Raw genomic sequence first — 15,775 nt, 5'->3', positions numbered from 1 at the left:
TACGTAGGAGGGTAAAAATAAATTAAATGTTCATTTTGCCGTGAAATGAACAGCAGTACTCAGTAGACTATTCGATTATAGTAATATAATTTTTCTGTACTGTACAGACTACGGTATCGGTCATGCGCGTATATGCGTAGGAATTTAAGTAGAGTGAATGAGTGTTTCACCATGTTCACAATTCTCAAAAAAGTAAAAAAGGACTGAAGTCACTGTGCTGTGTGTGTGTGTGTGTGTGCCTTATGCTGTTCTACTTCTAGGAGTAACCCCGTCGCGGGGCGCTGTAACACAGTACAGGTACGTATTTGTCCGTATGGGGTCGCTGCTGCGGTTATTCTAGGAGTTAAGTTGGGACAATGTATGTGGAATGGAGACACAACCGCCTTATTTTCGATGCTAGATGTTCGATGCCACCGCTCAAAAATATTTGAAGCATGTGCCAAACTTGACCGACAAGTATGTCTAAGGCGAAAAACTTCTCATTTATAATAATGACATTTGCTGAACAACTGACCCAGCAAATGTCATTATTATTTAAATGAGAAGTTTTTTGCCTTGGACATACTTGTCGGTCAAATGCCAAACAGGATTATTCTAAGCTGCCATGCAGAAAGGAAGACAATTGACTCGTGTCTCATTGCATATTAAATCACCAGTTGACCGAAAGATTGGTCTGTATCTGGTCGTCGGAGATATGCTCCGCGGCGACTGCGTCTGGCTTCACGGATCCCCTCCTATACGGAGGAGAGCGATAACGTCAAAAAAATAAAAGACTCCTCTGTACAGACGGATCTTTCTGTCTAAATCACCAGCCACTTTCTAAGGAAGATATACAAGGTTGTATGTCTTTGTGATGGTATGAATTACTTTTCGCTATCCCTTTCTATAAAAGGTGGGTGGTACAGTGCAAAAAGATGCTGAAATAAAGATGAAAATTACTCAACTGGGCATATATATTATATCTATCAATAAAGAATTGTACTTGAAGATTATTCCATATTAGTTTTGTTTGTGGAAATTTAAGTGGAAAAGTGATAAAACAGGCTTTCCAGGATGGTGCAGTTTTAAACATTTTCACATGATACAGCTCTGATTTACACTTTTGCACAAATTTCTGGATGGGATTGACTTTTGTTTTACATGCTTTTTAAGTGAAATTTCATTTTATTTAATAACTAAATAAGTAAAATATGATATGGCCAACATTATGTTAGCCTTCAAAATGAATCTTTAGATTGCTCAGCAAGACGGCGGCGTCGAACATCGATCATCAAAGGCACAAATGCACCTGTGAATATCTTTGGACATCAGTACAAAATTGACAACTGTTTGAGTAATTATAGCCAGTTTGAACTCCAGCTATGAAACCTCCTTGGTCTAATTTCCTAATTAGAATGAAAATTTTGGAGACTTTTTTCCTGCATCCATGTAAATACATGTGTATGCAAGATCATGAAGATCGAGTGACAAAGGATTTTTTTTTTTATTCTTTATCTGTAATAACAATCTAAAGGCAATTTTAATAACTTTGTTTGAGTGGGTGCAACAACAACAACAACAACAGCAGCAGCAACAACAACAACAACAACAACCACCACCAAAGGCAAACAAACCATAATTTTAAGTCGATCTTAGATTTTAACGTTGAGATTGTCTTACCGTTGTCTTCCTTTTGAAACACCACCCAGCCAGGGTCTGTTAACACAGAGCTACCAAGTCTCAAGCATTGTGAGTGAGACTCGAGCATTTAGGGTCTGTCTCACGATCTCACGCATGGCACCCATTTTTCTCATGCATTGGGAATATAGCTTAAAGTGAGAGTTGCAATTGAAGGCATATTTCCCTTTTGCCTTTCAAAATATATAAAAAAATAGTCACTTAAGTATGCACCAGCTTGCACCATCAAGAGCTACAAATTGAAAAAACTCCCTATCGTGGGAGGGTGGACACCCCCCTCCCACACCCTCTCCTCGCTCAGTCGCTTCGCTCCCTCACTAATGGACATGCGTGCGCGCCGAGATGCTGAGTCATGAAAATCTCACTCATAAAAAGTTTTTGAACTTGGCATCTAAGTTAACATTAGATGTAGACTAGGTCTATAGTCTATAGACCTTGTCCTGTAATGAATTATTAATTAGAATGATATGTTACTAAGGTAGATGATAACTTGTATCACAGTAAAGGGGAAATATTATACGATCAACATCTCGACTTAACTAGAATTTAAAAAGTCCCGAGATCATATAATTTTCAAAATGGCTGAATGACTTTATACTCTACTTATTTAACTCCTGCTAGATTGCCCTGTGACATGTTTTTGTTGTAGTTGTTGTTTTGTTTTGTTCTCCTTTAAATGCAGAATATTATAACTGTAATTACACTTTGTTAGTCACTATTAAATTAGGGGAACTAGGTTTAGTCTGTTATGTCTTGCATGTACTGCTGTGCTGCATTACGAACATTGTTCTCCCCCATTTCTATCACTTTCAATATTTCATTTTCCTCCTGTGCAGGTTCAGATTAAACACTCAGTATTTGCCAACAACACCAGTTCACAGCCCAGCAGGTACATACAATGGACAAAGGCAAATCATGGGGGAAGAAGAAAAATAAGTCCTACTACCGAAAGTGTGGTAAAAATATCTCCAAGAAAGATAACCTGCTTCAAGTCGGTATGACGGTAAGCCATTAAAATCCACACATTCTCTGACACATACTATGAGTTCACAAGTGACAGGATTTTGATCTCAGTCTCACAGAGTTCTATTGTAACATGAGGACGGTAGGAGTAGTTATGCAAATAGTTATGATGAAAGTGTTGATGGTGCACACATTTGATGATAGAATATTCAGAAGTTTAAGTTCAGGATTGAGATGAAATTAGTAGAGTTTTTTTTTTTTCTGAGATTGGATATTTGATTGGACAAATAAGAAAGTGGTTGAACAGTATAAAATAAATAATGGTATGTCTTCTGCCCTTAGTTTTTGGCAAGTCCAAGTTATTATCAAGTCAAAGTAATCAAATTCAGCTTATTGACCCCTTTTTCCTTAATCAGAATCGTTGATATGAGAATTTTTATACTTGATTTTTTTTTCATCTATCACAATCGGTTGCAACAATGTCTGTGATAATTGGCATTTGTGCAAAACATCATCATGCATGTACACTTAGTATTTGATTTTGAGCTGTGTATCTGCATATTCATGTATGTGTTTACTTTGCCAGCATACAATAGTTGATCATACCTATAGTTATAAGTAGATAATTTGTTCATTATTTTATTCTGTGTTTTGATTTATTCCAATCTTTCTTCAGGGAGTTCTCATCACTTGCTCTGGATTTGAGGCCAAATGTGTCAAAGAGTCATACAATCTTCTAAATGAATATGCAGACCGGCTGTATGGACCTGAAAAGGCAACTGAAGATGCAGAGGCTGACCAGAGTTGTGGTAAATCAATTTCATTTTAGATTTACCTACCTTGCGACTCTTCAAATGAATGTGCACAGACTTATACTGAACATGCCACAAGTTTTGATGAGCATAGATTCAACCCTTGACCATGCATGTCAAAGGAATGCGCACTGAATCATAGTTTTGCATAAAATATCCTCTGTTTTCATGACACACCTATCATGGGATAAGTTTAGGCAGTGCCAGTCAGTGGGATCAGCATGCATTGCATACTGATCAATTAGGCTGTAATTTACGACATCAGTGTACTACCAGTTTCATTACAAATTTGATTGTAGGTTCATCTTGACAAGATACTTTATCAGCATGCATGTTTTCATTATTATGTATTTTTCATGGGCTAACATCTCTTGATTTCACAATGATTTCACAATATTATCTACTGACAAGATTGAGAAATGTAGAACATTGAGAACACTAAGCAGCATAATATCATTAAGTCACTGTACGCTGTCAGAACAAAACAACAACACAAATCATCTTAAAGCATGCTGTGGCACTATAGGTGATGAAATTTGCGGGAAATTTTAAAGCAAGTTGATTTTTCCCTTTTTTGTTCATGTAGAAGAGGACAGTGATGAAGACATAGCAGAGTCCTTGAGGAAAGAAGTGAGTGAACTCAACCAGCAGTATGGCAAGAAGGACAGACGTTTCAAGTCTATTCGAACAGGAGCCAAGAATGTGATTTTCATTCAGACAAAGGTCAGTAAACATTGTATGATTTGCAAGATATTCACACAAATTGTCTACTTCAAGTCTGCTCATAAGGCAGAAGTATGTCTTGAAGCCCAAGATATTCTACTTTGATGATATAACTTATTAGTGGAAAAATAACATCTAATATATTACCAGGTGACAAGGCAGTAATTGCAAAGTAAGAAGGGGGAATTAGTAACCACAACATGATCACTTGAAAAGGCTGTGTGATACTCTTTTATTGATTACACTGAACTTTAGAACTGCTATCTTGCTATTAAAATAAGTAGCAAGAACTGCTCTCTGCCACTGCATTCAAACAAAATGGATTTCACAATCTTTTTTTGAAGTTGTATGGCACTGAAGATCTATTTTAAGTATTTTTGTGAGTCAAAAATATGTGACCCGCTACAACAAAAGGATCCTAAAGTTGCTGACGGGCGAGCCAAGCATGGCCCGGAAAAAATGCTATTTTCTGGCCTTTCCTTTGATCATTTAGCTTCAAAATTTTGGCAGATGATAGAAGATACATTAGACTACAAAATTATGTAAAAACAGAAATCCGAACATTTTGACAGATTTTGGTGTTCTGACTTCAAACTTGATTTTCTCGGCTCACCCATCAGCGACTTTAGGATCCTTTTGTTGTAGCGGGTCACAAATAAAATCAACAACATAGGGCCTAGTTATTCCCTTGCACAGACAGTAGGCATAGAATCAGTGAGGACAAAATTTGCTTTTACAAGTGACTGGTATATTCTGGCACACGAACAGGGCATAGATCCACATGAAGTGGTGTACAGTCTGCTGGCGGATCTAGAGAAGAGCAAGACCCACAAGGCGCGGCAGATCCAGCGTATGCTTCCTGTCTCCCACACCTGCAGGCCGTTTGAGGAGAAGATCGAGGCGACGGCAAAAGACATGCTCTATCCCTTCTTTCACGGCCCTGATGCAAAGGACTCCACCTTCTGTGTGATGGTCAAGTCGAGGAACAACAATAGTGTGAGTTGAAACTTATTTCCCCATGGATAAGTTGTCACTTCTAAATTACTAGGGAGTTTTCGCAAGCTCGACTCAGCCGGGATTTGAGCATGCCATGTGCAAAATTTGCTTCTGCGCATGATCAAATCCGAGAAACGTCCCGTCCTGGGGAAAACGAGTACGGTATTCAGCCAAAATAGCATTCGGTCCCAATGCTGGGCAGGAGTGAGCCAGCCAGCCAGCCAACCAATCAGCGATCTTGTCCCCACGCCTCTGTCCTGTACAGGAATGCGAAACTGCTTAGATATGGGGACGGGAATCCGAGTACGGAGACTGTCACAGCTGATTGCTTCCGCGTATTCTCGGTCTTCCCGTTGTGTAACAAAAACTCCTTATTTATCTTACTGTGGAACGTGACCTTTCTAATGTGAAATCAAAATATCTTAACCTGTTGAAGACTAGTCCCGAGTATACTTGGGCAGATGTCTATGGGAAATGTGTGTTATAATAAAGTCAGCTCATTCTCAATGCATAAAAAGGCAGCTCAGAACAAAAGTGTAAATAAATGTGTATTGTTTTCGTATTGTAGCATGGACCTATTAATGTAGACTTATTAGGCTACCTCCAGACTGAAGATGCCTCCTGGCCACATTTTGAATTGAAATTATCATCAGAACAAGAATTTATAGAAATTGGTTAAAGGAACAGAATAGTTTTGGTCGAGATGGGGGTTTAAGTTTCCAACTTTATTTCTGAGAAAATGAGAACCTGTTGTGAAATATGAAAAGCATATCATTCTTAGAGGAATTCAAAGTTTATTTGATGAAAATTGGTTTTGAAATGGCTGAGATTTCTAAAACAAAGCAATCCTGTGGGACCTACCTTTTATTCAGATCACTTTTTTTCTCTGTTCTTTCAATATCTCAGCCATTTCAAAACTGATTTTCATCAAATAAACTTCAAATTCTATTAAGATGTGTATGCTCTTTAACATTTCATAGAGTAGTTTCTCAGTATCTCGCAAAAAGTAGAAGCTGAATCCTCACCTCAATCAATATTCTACCATCCCTTTAAGGTCTCCAAATGAATGGCATCAGACATCCCAGTGTAGAATAGGCAAATGATTTGTGTGTCTTGCTGATGTCATTATTAGTTTCATTCATGAAGAGTCAAATACTCGTCTGCTGAGGTTAATTTTTCTGCATAATCTAACCTCAATAGCTGTCGAGGAATAATGTCATCCGTGTGCTGGCGTCCATGGCGATGGAGGGAAGTCTGCACCAGCACAAAGTCAACTTTGACAACCCGGACCTCACCATCATGGTTGACGTCGTCGGCAAGGTCTGCTGCCTCTCTGTGCTGCGAGACTACCAGCGATTCAAGAAGTTCAACCTCTACCTCATCGCCAAGGGAACGGAGGAGTCGGCAGCGAACGGGAAGAGGAAGAGGGAGGATGAGAATGTACTGGAAGAAGAGGAGGAAGGGAAGAGCGGTGCGGATGAAGAGATGAGCAAGAGGTTACGAGCAAAGGAACCGGAGGAGAAGGGCGTGTCTCCCATTGGACCTCCAGTAGAACCGTTACTGGTGTCAAGTACTCCGCCCGTGGCACTCCCTGAAGCAGTAACTTCTGCTCAGTCACATCCATCAGATGAGACATGTCCAACAGACAGTAGTAAGCCACCTGTGGACTCCATCCCCATATTAACCCCCGAGGCAGATGCCTCCTCCGAGCCAAGATCAGAACCATCAAATCAAAATGATGCAGTAATAGGAGAAAGGGACTGATGCAGTGACAGAATAAGGAGATAATCAGACCATGGATGATGAAGATCACAAGCGAGTTTTGTCTCAAAAGGTAAAGCAAACTTTTGTGGGCAAAAGGAAGAACAAATGGTAAACTGTTTCCATATGTTGCCTTCAGACAGAAATCGAAATCACAACTATGTTTTCATCTTGTTGAATTCTGAAGTGAGAAGATATTTCTTGGTATATGCAGACATGAGTTTGTTTATTTTACTAGGTGCTCCTATCACAGCGACATGTTTATAAGGAAATTTTGATACAACACAGTAAAAATTCAGCATCTAAATTTATCCTCACTAATGCTATGATGCAAAATTTCCTTCAGTCAGAACGAAATTTCAATACAATAAAAGAAAACTATGGGTCCTAAGGACTTTGCTATAACAGGAGTTACCTGTACTCATATAATGTAATTGGAAATGTGACATAATGCTGAAATATTTTTTACATGAAGATTATCAGTGTACACTCAACATATTTCCTAGGTCTTCTGGAGTTCTGTTAGACAGGAAGAGATAGCCTATGAAGCTATGGAGCAATTCCTCTCAAAATAAACATGCACTGTCACTAGGCGATGCATTCCAGTGTTGGTTTATGCCAATTATGCTTTGTGTCATGCTGCAACAACCATTACACAAGATTCAAAAATTTTCATTTTCCTTAAGTCAAAAGGTTTGATTCCTTTTGTATGTTAAAATTTAGTCATTGTATTGATTTTCTTGATAGAAAATATTCCTTGTGTTTAGTTTCAAGGATGATTTCTGATGTTTGTCACATTGCTGTATGAAGGCACATTATACAAGGCCTGGAGATGGACACCAAACTGAATATTGTAGCAGTATCTCCCACACTGAAGTATTGATGTCTCACATTGCATGTTTTGGATAAACCTCCATTAGTCAATTCTAGATTAAAAATTTTACAATGCAGTTAAAGGGATTGAGGGTAAATTTGCTGTGGACACCAAAAATATGCATTAACTTCAGTGCCCAGTAACATTGCCCAATTACTGCCATTTGGCCTACTCAAACCAGAAAAGTTTCAGTCCTCTCATTTATGAATAACATATGATGTCAAAGCAAGGGAAAGAACATATAGAAAACATGAAGACAATGCCACATATTCTAATTTTTCCAGCATGATGAAAGAGGTTGGGACTTACCTCCAGAAGAAGGCAGTAATGTTAACCCTTAATGTATACCAGTAGTTAGTCGGTGGAATGTGCATTCATTATAAACAGGGCAAATGGCAAGTGATGTCTCATGTGCATATTGCAACGATAATTATATGGTTTGGTAAATTAAAGGGATAGTACAGTATTGGTGGAGATGAGAATTGGGCTTTTAACTTTTTGCGAGATACCAAGAAAACACTTATGATATAGTAAAGAGAATACCATTTTAAGAGGAATTCAAAGTTTATTTGATGAAAATCGGGTTTGGAATGACTGAAACATCCAAAAACAAAGTAAAACAAAACGATCGTAATAAAGTTATTAGAATCGCTCTTTTTTGGATATCTCAGCTATTTCAAAACCAATTTTCATCAAATAAACGCTGAATTCCTCATAGAATTACATGCTCTTTCATATTTCATAAGAGGTTTCTCATTATCTCACCAAAAAATGTTAGAAACCTGAAATAAGGTCTCAACCAAAACTGTACAATCCCTTTAACACGGCTCCCAAGAAGGGAAATGTTATGGAGTTATGAAGAAGCTGAAAAATGAAGTGTCAGGAAGGGTGAAGGTCATCTAAAGGTCAATTAAGTTACAGGGGACTCCTGTTATAACAAAGTCCTTGAGACCGACAGTTTTGTTACTTTGAAATTTCATTATAACTGAATATATTAACAATAAAAAACATAGAATGGATAAATGTAGTATTGAATTTGTGGTACCTATTTCATTGTCATAGCTCAAAGCTATGGAAAGTTATTGAGAGAACACCCCAATATTGTGAGTATAATGTTTATCCAAATATGTTTATTGTCCTTTTGACTGTTTGGCATTAACCTTGTTGGACTCCATCAATATTTGAACTAGACTGGCATCGTTAGGTAATGCACCTGTGGTGTAAAATTCCATGGTCATACAGTGAAGCTCAAAGCCCTAGAAATTATTGAGAGGACACCACAATATTGTGAGTACAGTGCTTATCAGGGAAAGTTCTTTGACCTTTTGACCTTTGACATTGTCACCCTTCACCAATATTTAAACTTGATTAGCAATTTTAGGTTATGTTCCTGTGGTGTGGGTTAAAAGGTCATATCTCAAAGCTCACCAAATGTTTGACGATGCTGCCACCATCACTGCGAACCACAGAATACATTCTTTGTAGTGATGCCTATGTCCGGCTTCCACAAGGAATGAAATTTTGGAGAAATCTCTTTATTTTCTTTGTGTACTATTGTTAACCTACTGTGATATTATGGACTGCTGTAACCTCTTATCAAGCCATGCTGCCACATGGATTTAGCCAAAACTTTGAAAATTAATTATATTTCAGTGGATTGTCTGACTTCCTGAAACTTCCCTCGTTTGCTCTTGCGATAATTTTGCATTCACTGAATCCCCTATGTATTTGGGGTAAATTCTGTGGAAATTCTCCATGTTTGTGATGGATGGTATGAATGCTTTGTTTAATGACACCCAACACACATACACACACACACGCACAAGCAAATTTTACAAAACCTCTTTCAGTACATAATACTAACAAGAAATCACAATTTCTTCCATTTCTTCACTCTTTATTGCAGTAATCCTCACTAGGTAGCACACCACTATCCCAAGTTATCTACTTTTGCTTTTAAATATTTACAACACATCTGCACCTTCTTAAATCACAATAACCAGTACTGACATCAATATTCCTGACATATCCATCAATACTAATTGACAACATTCAGAGTAATTCTTGAGTTCACTTCTTCTTTTGAAGTGAAAGTCATGTTTGGGTAAAAGGTGATAAAGTGCCTTTTTAAATGGTATAACCATTTTTAACAAATGCTCTTCATATTTTCTGAAAATTTGAGCACACCTGGATTTGGTGTCAAATGCTTTAAAGAGGTGGTTTCAAATGCATGTGTTCCGTTAGCTGCCACATAATGGACATTGTATTATAAAGCACTGTGTGTGGAAGTACAAGTGATTTGTAAATATACTGATAAAGGTGCCATAAACATCCATGTTACCCACTGCACATACAAATGTTCAGATGAAAACATTTTCTTCCTAACAATGTTTGAGAAAAGATGGGGCATCACTATTATGGTACAGAACACTGATCGTCAGCATCAAGTGAGTTATGAGGTTCATTCACAAGTCACATTCCTGTAGCTGTTAAAGACACTGACTGAATTCAGACACACCTTTTCGTGTGCAAACAACACCCTTGACCCTTGACCTAGGTCACATTTGCCAGGTAATTACCAAAAAAGATGAAAATGGTATTGTGCATGGACTTTGATTAGATACCTTCATACAACAGTGGAGAACAATCTGCCCCACTAGAAACTTTTAAGACAAAAATCAAGACGTTCACATGCTCAGAAGTTTCACAATACAGTTGTACATGTGTTGTACATGTACTACACTGTACAAATGACTTCTTATACGGTGGAGGAATATAAGTGGCATTTCTGGATAGAATCTATATGCCACAACAGGCACATTCAGATTTCATTTCCTATAAGACATTGGCTTATTGACAGCTTACATTGTTAGCAACACAGAATCATTGTTTAGATTATTTTCTGTACAGCCCCTCGTCATTTTCAAAGAAGATTTTAAGAGATTCATGACTCAGTGGACAATCCTTTTATGCCTTCAGCCAGAGTGTACTTGTGACCACTCTTTTATGTATTTTTGAAATATTTTATTGCCACTCTGAGCAGTTGAACCATATATAACATAAGAACACATATACAAATATAAAAGTTGCAAGTCTGGTGTGAATGACCATGATGAAAGAATTATTATTTGAAAGTTGATGGGTGTGAGAATGGACACATATTATCATTACTTTTTTTTTTTCTTTTTTAATCCCCCTTCTGTAAATGGACATTAAAATGCACTGAAAGCTGTATTGTTTATAGCATTAAAAAAACCCATGTCAAATCACCCAAGTATCATACACTACACAGCATCACACCAGCTTTTCCAGTATCCACATACTGTATTTATGAAATACGTCCACAAAGTATAACATTCCGAGATAAAAAATGTACACGCATGTCATATCCATCAAAATTGGTACATCTAAATTATAACCATATGGAAAATCCAAAGAAACAAATTTTCTCTGACTTAAAAGAGGTACAGCATACACCATATATTTAGCGAGTCTAACTTTTTGATTATCCGGAATTGCCAACAATTTTGTGATGGTTGAACTTGCGATCATGGAGTACAGTAATGAATAGAGACATGTACATGTGCACTTCACATTCATGTTGATATCAGAGATAATTATTTCACTTGTCATAAAAGTTGCAAATGGCATCTGACTCGCTTCATTGGCGAAAATAATAATCTCGCGAAATATATGACGTATACAGTAATGTACAATGGCCTGGCCAGATTGATGTAGTATCTTTGTAAGACCTGCAGTACTGTTTACTTCCTCACTCGTATTGCCACATACCAAACAACTGTTCGGGACACCACCTAATCTATAAAAAATAAAGAAACAAAAAATAAATAAACAAAATAAAGAAATCCAGCACACTGCAAAGACTTACTGAGGTATCAACAACAAAAACAACATAGGAACATAGCCATTCCTATTGGTTAAGACATTAAAAACTATGCTATACTCAGCATAATTGACACACACCCCACTAGCAATAAGATAGCTGTGGACACAGCCTAATCTATATTGCAAAGTAAAGAAATCCAGCACACTGCAAAGTTTTTGTGGTAACAACAAAAAAGAACATAAACTTTCCTATTGCTGACAGCTGACTGCTCTACTGAGCATTCAATGTAACTGTCACACACACAACTATCAGAAAGGCAACCAATTTTATCACACACCTGTACAGCATTGAAAGCGAAGAGCTAAGACCTTCACACTGCAATTCAAACTTACTATAAACATGATCACTACGGAACGAGAATAATCTACACTATTTTCGCTCGGCTACACAGTCAACAAGTTTGACAAGTGTGTAACTACTAGTATTAGTCCTACACCTTAGAATTTGGATGTCTGCATCTGAAAACCAGATTTGGGCCCTTAATGTTAAATCTGCAACAAGCTCAAAATGAGATCATGTACAAGGTATGTAAAATATTCTATTCATGACCATTATCTTACTCCAAGCGTATACAGTAATGCCTACAGCTGAACCATCACCAAGTTGCTGTAATACAGTCTGAATATCCTGTAGCTGGAAAAAAAAAATAAAATGAGGGGATTTTCATAAAGAATATAAAATGATGGGTCTGTTCAAAAGTACCTTCCAATAAAGTTCCGCTCTTCATTATTTTGTGCCCATATTCATGGTCTAAGAACACCCTGAAACTTAAACAAGCCCAGTTTTACTGAAACATGTTGCTGTGGTGTTTTTAACCAGCCCATTGAGTTTGAATTCCAATTCCATGGCATACTTGACTGCATTCAGACTTGACAGCCAATTTTCTCAAAAAGCTATGATTACCTTGTGGCTGGCTTTCATGCTATTCCTGTGATGAGTTTTTTGAAAATAAGTTATACATGAATAATTAATATATCTTTGGATAGCTTGCAGTCGGGAGAATACATGTACGGTAATTTCAAGATGCCAAAATCAACAATTATAACATTTTAGTGATATAATCAGGTGTATGGAGGCAGGTCAAACATTTTCTTCCTGTTTGTAAACTGGAAGACACCTATTAAAGTCTCTACAATACAGAATAAGCGAGAAATCCTTCTGCACCCTTCTCTACATGGCCTGGTGAAGTTTCAACATTTTTCACCAGCTAAGACCCAGAAGGACGTACACATTGTCAAAATGATGTCAACACTTTACAGACTAAATGGAGTTACACCACCCTGGCTCTCAGCAAACAATACTACTTGCACTCCAGTTCTTGTTTTGAGTAGATTTGTTGGAAATTTTGTTGTTTTCTTTTTCATCAGTGGCCTATTACCTGCTAAAACAATGACCAATTCATATAGTCTTATTCAAAAACTATTTATGGTAGTCCTACATTCAGCCACATGTGCTTTGAAACAACAATGTATATTTTTGTTTTCAATCCTTGCAGCAAGTACTGTATATCGGTTTACAAGCGAGTATAACATACACAACGCACATAATTTCAACTTGTTGATACGTATTGGAGGGATTTTGCATAGTACCACAGTGTTGACAGCTCAGTGGTGGGTATATATTATTTATCTGCCAATAAAGAAAAAAAATCCCTGCACTTGAATCACTACACAATGTTTGTCTGAATAGTCACATTCTGCACCTCAAAGCAACATCCCAAAATACCTGATGAACTCATATAGGCCTACTCAAAAAGTACCTTTAGAAGTGTAACAGACCTCTAAACCTTTCTAAAATTGCAAAGAAGTGTAACATTTGTACAAATGAATCTTATAAGATATATATATATATATATATATATATATATATATATATATATACATATTTGTGTACAGGACAGTTGTGCCAAAATCACAGTCATATTGTGCATTGTTATAAAACGAGATAAAAATAAAATATTTATACAATATCACATCTCAAATGCTGACAATCAAAGAGAAAAATTATCGGCCTCAGGTTACCGTGGATATTAATCTGTGGCTGAACATCAAAACTGCAGCTGCCAAGAAAGCTTTCACTGTAGTATATCATAAATGCCAAGTGATGCAGATTATTGCATGTAACCCATGATAAACTAAGGATAATCATTTCCTCATTAGCTGGAGCACAACAGAAACCACTGGTTCCCGTGCTATTCATATAAATATACACTTTGTGCTCTGCAAACAACATTCTATATTTAAAAAAAAATAAATAAATAAACAAAACCACAAAACAAGTTGCATTTTTCAGCAATCATGGCCACATAGAGCACACCCAACTTAAATACCTTGCTCTTCATTTTTTTTTTTTCAGTTTATGTTAAATGTATTGAAATCTGAAAAAGAAAATAACATTACTCTAATCCATAAAAATATCATTCATACAATTCAGATAGAAGTAGGGTCTATCCATCACCTAATACTAGTACCATATAAGAATACTTCTCTATCCATTGCAATACTATCCATCTATGTTAGAATGGCACAGTTATCATACGTTCATTAACACCTCCCAACACTTTGCACATGAAAATGGTAGAGAAAAAATAGTACTGCAAAAGACATGGCAAAGTGTTTCAACACCTCATTATCAATTCTGTGATATTGCAAAAGGCCAATACTCCACACATTATGGTGATAATGCAGTGCACAAGATGGTAAGCCAGTTCACAGCACTGTCTGGACCAGGCAGACTACACTATAAAATTGGCAACATATACCTGTATGGGATCTTGCGCATCAAGTTACATAAATGTACCTCAACACCAATGGTACCCAATCTTGATTTGCTACTGCTCTAATGCACAAGCTATCCACTAGTATGTATGACCTGCAATGTTGTACACAACATCCTGTGGAAGGCCAATCTTGCACCAAAAGCTCAACTAGACATGACAAAAACAGCTAATAATGGCAAGAGTGACTAATTAAGAGATTGGGAATAAGAAGTGTACTTAAGTTGGGTATGCTACACTGGCTGTTTTTAAAAACAAAGTCATACATTGAAGTGGACGTACAACTTCAAAGCCGATCACCAAAGTCAATTGCATCTCTTCAAAATCTTGCCTGGGTCTTTGCAGGGAGCTGGTTCAGCCACTTTAATATGGTACAGAAAAATCTAAGTGGACATAAAGGTTTTCCAAGAAAGTCTGCAGAACATGTGTGATCTTACCATCAATGCTGCAACCTTTTTTGAAAACAAATTTAATTGCACCACGTCATCCAACGCATGAAACTGCTCACTGGACGTTCTTGGAAAATCTTCAGTCTCTTCACAGATTCACGTCAAATACCGTCCTTCAGTTTGATACACTGGGAATCTCTAAAGGGAAAGGCGGTTATTTAATGACTTGAAAAAAATGAATAACTGAAAGTATATCATCTCATCTTTACAAGTAGTCAATTGCTTCACCAACAAAGAAACAAAAACAAATATGCAACATTAGCTTCCACACCAGCTTGTAGTATTACAAGTGGGGGCATTTCTATACATATTGTAATAAGTATTTCCCCAAAACATGTTCATGTTCGTATCTCTGTACTTGTTCAGCAGAGTGTAAAATTCACACAGACTATGCACACCTTGGCTTGTTTCTCATTAACAGCAGTCTTCAACACAGTTTTCTTGGACAGGAAATCTACCATTTGTCCTGAGAATATCAGATTGTTGAAGATAGTACAAAGCTAAATGGGTTAGTTTATTGCAATTGAAAATAAAGTGGACAATATGATGTTTAGTACTGCTGTTTGTCCTGGAAAGGTGGGTTACTGTAAACACAATTAGTACAAAATTATGTATATATGTACAGTGTATACATATGCATTATACTTGTATTCATGTAGCTGATGTAATCTTTTGGTAATGCTGCAATGCTAAGACGAGTTCTCTATAAGTAATATGAGTATAGTCGTAACATATTCCTGAGTTGTGAACAATTCAACCATACAGGAATACAGCCATAGTATGCCAAAGACTTCAGCCCTATAGCATATCCTGGACTGGAAATTCTCAAACAAGAAT

The 15,775-nt window shown here is 37.0% G+C and overlaps 1 protein-coding gene across 1 annotated transcript; it reads left to right on the top strand.

Annotated features, from left to right (window-relative positions):
- Positions 1-2,519: 2,519 nt before the first annotated feature.
- On the top strand, positions 2,520-7,067 carry LOC140231438 (THUMP domain-containing protein 1-like). Its single transcript, XM_072311565.1, has 5 exons — positions 2,520-2,680; positions 3,317-3,449; positions 4,039-4,175; positions 4,944-5,171; positions 6,372-7,067. The coding sequence occupies exons 1-5, from the start codon at positions 2,576-2,578 to the stop codon at positions 6,933-6,935; spliced, it is 1,167 nt and encodes a 388-aa protein (XP_072167666.1). The 5' UTR covers positions 2,520-2,575; the 3' UTR covers positions 6,936-7,067.
- The last annotated feature ends 8,708 nt before the right edge of the window (positions 7,068-15,775 follow it).

This window comes from Diadema setosum, chromosome 8 (genome assembly GCF_964275005.1).
Source record: "Diadema setosum chromosome 8, eeDiaSeto1, whole genome shotgun sequence".
Taxonomy (NCBI): Eukaryota; Metazoa; Echinodermata; class Echinoidea; order Diadematoida; family Diadematidae; genus Diadema; species Diadema setosum.
Note: the sequence above shows the minus strand (reverse complement) of the source record. Positions and strands in the feature narration are given on the sequence as shown.

Coding starts and splice junctions, on each gene's coding strand:
- LOC140231438 (XM_072311565.1), top strand. CDS start 2,576: ATGGACAAAGGCAAATCATGGGGGAAGAAGAAAAATAAGTCCTACTAC. Junction 2,681..3,316: donor TGCTTCAAGTCGGTATGACG/GTAAGCCATTAA, acceptor ATCTTTCTTCAG/GGAGTTCTCATCACTTGCTC. Junction 5,172..6,371: donor AGTCGAGGAACAACAATAGT/GTGAGTTGAAAC, acceptor TAACCTCAATAG/CTGTCGAGGAATAATGTCAT.